Genomic DNA, 7,056 nt, shown 5'->3' with positions numbered 1-7,056 from the left:
ACTAAGCTGTGCTGGGCAGGGCTGGGTTAGACTGGTATGACTGAGGTGGACTGAGCAAGACTGGGCTGACCTGAGCTGAGCTGGGCTAAGCTGGCTGAGGTGGACTGAGCTGGCCTGGACTGACCTTGGCTGACCCAGAGAGGGCAGGACTGGGCAGAATGAGGTGAGCAGTCTATGAGGCCTCTGGGAAGTCCAAAGTCTGTGTCCCAAGTTGACAGGTTTCTGGAAAAGAGAGGTCAAGACAGAGCCCATGGTGCAGCCAGGCAGGGCCTGTGCTCCTAGGGTGGAGCCTGTGCCTCTGGGCGCTGTCGGTCACCCCTGTCCTGCAGGACTCAGAGATGTCCTGGGCAGGAGGCAGCCATGTGGTCAGAGCTCCAGGAACAAGCGCTCCTTGGCATTGGAGCCCTGGTGGCCAGGAGGGCTGGCGACTGCTGCTCATGGGGGGTAGGGGGGCGGTTCAGAGCTGCGTGTGAAACCGTGGGGCCGTATGGGACCCGGACAAGGGCAGTGCAAGCTGGGCACAGAGCTGGGCCCTACCCCTGCCTCCCCTCAGCCTTCACCAGGCCCAGCCTGCTTCACTGCTCCAGCCAGCCTGTCCCCTCCTCCCTTCAGCACCCCACGCTGTGCACACTGCCCAGGGGCCCTGAGGCCGGGGAGCCTGCGGCCCTCGACGGCTCCGTGCCAGCCAAGCTTGAGCAGCTCAGCCCCGAGGAGCCTGGGAGACACAGGGCAGCAGGAGACAGATGGACACTTCTGGCCCCAGTCCTGGTCCAGCTGCTGTGTGACCCTGGCCTGCTCTATCCCCCTCTCTGGGCCAGATTCCAGCAGGGAGGAGGCAGGAGGGGTCCTGTGCTCCCAGGGTGCTCTGGGGCTGCAGCCACGTGCCTGCAGTGGTCTCACTGAGGATCCTCTGTTACAGAGCCCGCAGCCACCCCAGACATCTTCCCGCTGAACCTCCCCCTACGTGTGTCAGATGGGAATTCACAGACCGTGGTCGTCGGCTGCCTGATCCGGGGCTTCTTCCCCCCGAGCCCTCTGCGTGTGAGCTGGAACGTCAGCAGGGAGAACATGAGCGTCTATAACTTCCCACCTGCCCCGACTGGCACTTCAGGCCCGTACACCGCATGCAGCGAGCTGATCCTACCAGTCACGCAGTGTCTTGAATATGACAGTGCAGCCTGCCACGTGGAGTACAACTCAGTAATAAACGAGAGTCTGCCCGTGCCCTTCCCAGGTCAGAGGGCAGGCTGGGGTGGGGCCATGAGGCTGCAGAGTGGGCTGCTGGCCCGACCCAGGGACTACAGCCAAAGGGCAGCCTGAGGCCAGGGGTGGGCGAGGGCCACTGACACATTACTCACGCTCTGTTTCTTCAGATCCATGTGAACAATGCCACTGCCCCTCCTGCGAGGAGCCCAGCCTGTCCCTGCAGCGGCCAGACCTCAGAGACCTGCTCCTGGGCTCAGACGCCAGCCTCACCTGCACCCTGAGAGGCCTCAAGTACCCCGAGGGCGCCGTCTTCACCTGGGAGCCCACAAACGGGAACGAACCGGTCCAGCAGAGCCCCCAGCGTGACCCCTGCGGCTGCTACAGTGTGTCCAGCGTGCTGCCCGGCTGTGCGGAGCCCTGGAATGCGGGGACAGAGTTCACCTGCACAGTCACCCACCCTGAGATAGAGGGCGGCTCCCTGACAGCCACCATCAGCAAAGACACAGGTGGGCCTGCCCCCACCCCCAGGCAATAGGCTCCTCTCCTCACCCCCGGGTATAACTTCTCCCTCCCCTCCTGGGCTCCGAGGCTCCCTCCCCGTAAAACAGAGGGAAACTGAGGCTGGCGTGCGGGACAGTGGGGCTCAGTCCTCCCCCGCCACCCTGACCCCACTCTCCCCTTTCCAGGGAGCCTCACTCCACCCCAGGTCCACCTGCTGCCGCCGCCATCGGAGGAGCTGGCCCTCAACGCGCTGGTGACACTGACCTGCCTGGTGCGGGGCTTCAGCCCCAAGGACGTGCTGGTGTACTGGAGGAAGAAAGACGTGGAGGTCCCCGAAAACAGCTTCCTGGTGTGGAAGCCCCTGCCTGAGCCCGGCCAGGACCCCACCACCTACGCCGTCACCAGCCTGCTGCGCGTGTCGGCCGAGGACTGGAACCAGGGGGACAGTTACACCTGCGTGGTGGGCCATGAGGGCCTGGCCGAGCACTTCACCCAGAAGACCATCGACCGGGAGGCGGGTAAACCCACCCACGTCAACGTGTCTGTGGTCGTGGCAGACGTGGAAGCCGTGTGCTACTGAGCCCCTGGCCTGCCCTGAATAAACTCCGTGCTCGCCCCAGCAGCCCTGCGGGTTCATCGTGCCTGTCTGTCTCCTCAGGGGTGCAGCCACAGGGCGGGGAGGGGGAGCGCCCCTGGTCCTAGGAGCTGGGGTCTCGGGCACCTGAAGGGGACACCATGCATGGTGAACGTGAGTGTGCGTGTGAGTGTGAGTGTGAGCACAGGTGCCTGCGGGAGTGAGTGTGTCTGGGAATGAGTGTGCCTGGGAGTGAGTGTGTCTGGGAGTGAGTGTGTCTGGGAGTGAGCGTGTCTGGGAGTGAGTGTGTCTGGGAGTGAGCGTGTCTGGGAGTGAGTTTGTCTGGGAGTGAGCGTGTCTGGGAGTGAGTGTGCCTGGGAGGGAGCATGTCTGGGAGTGGGTGTGCCTGGGAGTGAGTGTGTCTAGGAGTGAGTGTGTCTGAGAGTGAGTCTGTCTGGGAGTGGGTGTGTCTGGGAGTGAGCGTGTCTGGGAGTGAGTGTGCCTGGGAGTAGGTGTGCCTGGGAGTGAGTGTGTCTGTGAGTGAGTGTGTCTGGGAGTGAGTGTGTAAGGAGTGAGCGTGTCTGGGAGTGAGTGTGTCTGGGAGGGAGCAGTGAGAGGGGAGGCTGAGCCGGGGTGGATTCTGAGGCAGTGCAGGCACAGCTCAGGTCGCACCCAGAGCCGTGGACACCACCAGGAGTTCCTGGGCGGCAGGGATGCAGCCATTGCCCTGGTGCAGAGGACGAGGGAGGGAGGGAGGGGGAGGAACAGGGGCTGGGTGCAAGGACCCCTGGGAAGAGGTCACCCAGCAGACCCCCAGCCTGTCAGAGGTCAGCCGCAGGCAGACACCGCCCAGCAGTGCAGGACAGCGCTGACACACACAGGGCACACAGCAGGCCCCACCCTGCCCCACGCTCTCTGGGGCCTGCACACGGCACACGTGCTCACAGGGCACACACGCTCACATACGTCCCCCTCAGCTGCAGGAGAGCTCACAGCCCAGACCCAGCTCCAGGAAGGCAAGGGGCGTCCCCGCCCGAGCCCCAGACGGTTTCCCCAGGCCCAGCCCTGCTGCCCAGACCCCTGCTGGCCCTCTCTGGGCATCCCAGAATATCCAGCATGTGCAGCTCAGAGAACAGTTACACAGCCCAACCTAGGCAGGCTCTGCTCTTTTCTGGGCTCCCAGACTCAACCCTCCAATTCTCTCCTGAGCCCAAGTCTGAACCAAACCACAGGCAGAGAGGGGCAGGACAAAGACCACACACACAGACACTGCCTCAGGCCTCAGGCTTCTGATTCACACCGCAGGAGCTCCAGAACAGTCGAAGACCAGTGTAGGAACCCCGGGCATCAGGACTCCCACAGGGCACGGGGCCCCTGCTCTTGCCTCAGACGCCATTGGGGCCTCCCAGGGGCTCTGGCTCTGGCCACCTCCCTTGTCAGGGCCCAGGTGAAGAGGATCCCACCCACAGCCACTTCCCTCCCCAGTGGGTCGCATCCAAAAGAGCTGCAGGGTGAAGAACAGTCCAGGCGGGGAAATGGTACCCACACAAGTACCCCAGCCACCCCACGGACCCAGGACCTGAGCCAAAGGAGCAGCTTCCTAAGAAAGCAGGAAAAGCAGAGACTTGATAGATGGAGAGCAGACAGATAGGACAATGACCACATGACATAGTGGACCAAGGACACATGATGGGCAGATGGATGGATGGGTAGGTAGATGGATGGATGGATAGATTAGGAGATGGATGTAAAGATGGGTTTTTACAGATTCATGGATGGACAGGTAAACGGATGATGGAGGATGGATGGACAGGTGGATGGATGGATAAGTGGATGGGTGGACAGGTAGACAGATGAATGGATGTAAGGATGGGTTTCTACAGATTGATGGATGGATAGATTAGGAGATGGATGTAAAGATGGGTTTTTACAGATTCATGGATGGACAGGTAAACGGATGATGGAGGATGGATGGACAGGTGGATGGATGGATAAGTGGATGCGTGGACAGGTAGACAGATGAATGGATGTAAGGATGGGTTTCTACAGATTGATGGATGGATAGGTAAGTGGATAGATGGATGGAAATTTAGTCTGATGCTTCGCTGAGTTTGTGGGTGGGTAGATGGGTGGAAGGATGGATTGAAGAATCATCGACAGGCAGATGAATGAGTGCATACATGGATGGAAGGATAGGAAGATAGGATAACTGAGGAAGGGGTGAGTACATGGATGGGTGGAGGATGACAGCTTGATAGAGGTGTGAAATGATAGATGGATAGAAATGTAATATTGATAGACAGATAATTGATGTACCAAAATAGGATAAACTGGTCAACTCCAATTTAACACAGAGATCCGTGACCCAGGACCTAGGACGTCTGGTCCACTCTGCTGGCTGCTGGCTGCTGGCCTTCACTGGCGGTCCCTCAGCCACTTCCCTGGGGAAGAACAGAGGCTCTGCTCACACCATGGTCCCTGCTCACGCCCTGGGCACACTGACCCCACACTCAGACCTTGAGGTGTGCCTGGTCCTCTCTGGACCCAGGTCCCGGCCAAGGCCAGCCCAAGAGCAGGGCTTAGGCAGGAGCCACTGAGTACGTGGCTCAGCTCAGGCCAGCAGGGCTCAGGCCACACCTTCCCTGGACCAGCAAGGACACTGCCCTGCCTCCTGTCCTGCAGCTGCGCTAAGACACTTGTAGAGGCCAACCCAATATGGGCCCTGCTCTCACCCTCAGACCCCATAGAGACCCCACCACTCTGCCCCCAGTCCCTGAGGAGGTGTGGGATGCGAGGGGTGGACCCAGGCCATACCACACAGTCCAGGTCCTGGCAGGCCTTCCATGTCTTGCAGGTTGTCAGGAGCCCCTGCCCTGTGTGGTGCTGGATCTGCCACAGGACAGCCTGGAGGAGGAGGCCCCCGGCGCCAACCTGTGGCCCACCACCGTCACCCTCCTCACTCTCTTCCTGCTGAGCCTGTTCTACAGCACAGCTCTGACCGTGACCAGCATCCAGGCCCCACCTGGCAGCAAAGAGGGACCCCAGTACTGAGGCACAGGTGTGGGGATGCCCAGGGAAGGGGGTCTGGGCCCAAGGACAGGTGACTGCTGCTGCCATAGAGGGGCACACGGGTCCCTGCAGGAACTGGGACATGGGTGCCCTGGGTCAGGGTGGGAGCGTCCCTGGGTGCAGCAGCTGAGGATTCCACCAAGGCTCCCGGGAGCCAGGCCCGGCCTGGGACAGGGGAGAGCGGTGAGGACACCGCCCACCCTCAGCTGCCCCTGTCTCTGCAGGAGGGAAGCGTGCAAGAGCCCCTGGGAAAGCCAGCTCTGCATGCCAGAGCCCAGCCCTCCATGAAGCTTGACCCCCCATCCCCCTGCCAGGTGCACTCAACCCTTCCCAGATGAATGTTCTCGCTCTGCTGGACGATGGCTCAGGGAAGCCACGGTGGCTGCAGCCTGGGAGACGCCTGCCACTCCAACACAGGGACTTCAGCATGGACTGGACGCGGTGCCCCAGACATGGCCTGGCCCTGCAGGAGGCTCAAGTCCAAGACCAGTGCTTCTCCTGGGAGGGCTCAGGAGGACGCCTCCCTGGAGTGCCCACGGACCTGGTCCTGAGCACTGAGCCCTGTTCCTGGTGACTGACCCTGTTTCAGTTTACTGAGCCCTGGTCTTGCTCACTGTGTCCTGTTCGTCTACTCATCTTTGGTCTGGTACTGATCCTTGGTCATGCTCACTGAACCCTTTTCCTAAGCACTGACTCCTGGTTCTGCTCACTGGGCCCTGGTTCTGGTCACTCAGCCCTGGTCCTGGGACCTGCACCTGTCCTGACCCTGTCACTGATTACAGCTCCCCGCCCCTGACTCTGGACCCTGCGTTTGCCCACTGCTCCCTGGGGCTACTGCTGAGCCCTGCTTCAGGTCCTGAGTTGGGTCCTGAACACAGGCAGTGGCCCTGGTCAGTAACCCAAGCTCCAGGTCACTGCCCTGTAACTGGTCAGCGAGCTGAGGTCAGCTTATTCAGTCCTGGTCCCGAGCTCGGGGCCACTCCTCAGCACTGATTCCTGGTGCCATCCCTGGTCCATAGCCCTGAGCCCAGGTCCTGGGAACCGCACCCTGGGAGTGATCATGATCCACACTCAGATCACTCAGCACTGCCTGACCCAGATGATGACCTGGCTTCTGCTTGCTTAGGCCCAGTCCCAGCCAAGGTAGCTTTGGGGGAGTGAATCAATGGACGTATGATCTTTCACTGTCTCTCTCTATCTATCTATCTATCTATCTCTGTCTCTTACACACAGGGGCCAGCATTGCAGCACAGTGATAAACGCTGCCTGGGATGCCAGCAACTCATGTGCGCACCAGTTCATTTCATGGTACCAGCCCAGCTCTCTGCTGTGCTGCTGGGAGAGCACAGAGGAGGCCCAAATGTCTGGGTCCCTGCCACGCACTTGAGAGACACAGATGAAGCCCCTGGTTCTTGGCTTCAGCCTGACCCATCCCTGGCCATCACAGCCATCTGGGCAGTGAACCACCCACAGGCTCTCTGGTCTCCCTCTCTCTGTCTCTGTAACTCTGGCTTTCAAATAAAGAAACAAATCTTTTCTAAAAATAACAACTCCGCCCCCATCAGGATGAAACCATGGGAATAATTGGGTCTAGAATGAACCTAGCTGAGCCCAGCAGAGGCCACTGGGACAGCCACACAGCCAGCGCCGCCCCAGCCGAGGGAAGCGGGAGCGAGCCCTCAGATCTCAGGGGCAAAGGCGTCCAC

The 7,056-nt window shown here is 60.6% G+C and overlaps 1 gene segment (V, D, J or C); it reads left to right on the top strand.

The window, feature by feature from the left end:
• The first annotated feature begins 922 nt into the window (after window positions 1-922).
• The window catches only part of LOC138847290 (Ig alpha chain C region-like), a 29,450-nt gene continuing 23,316 nt past the window's right edge, over window positions 923-7,056 (top strand). The window contains 1 exon segment of the C gene segment in view: window positions 923-1,234. Within this exon segment, the coding sequence occupies window positions 1,069-1,234 (166 nt within the window).

Source organism: Oryctolagus cuniculus, chromosome 20 (genome assembly GCF_964237555.1).
Source record: "Oryctolagus cuniculus chromosome 20, mOryCun1.1, whole genome shotgun sequence".
NCBI classification, from domain to species: Eukaryota; Metazoa; Chordata; class Mammalia; order Lagomorpha; family Leporidae; genus Oryctolagus; species Oryctolagus cuniculus.
This window is presented reverse-complemented; position numbering and strand designations above follow the sequence as displayed.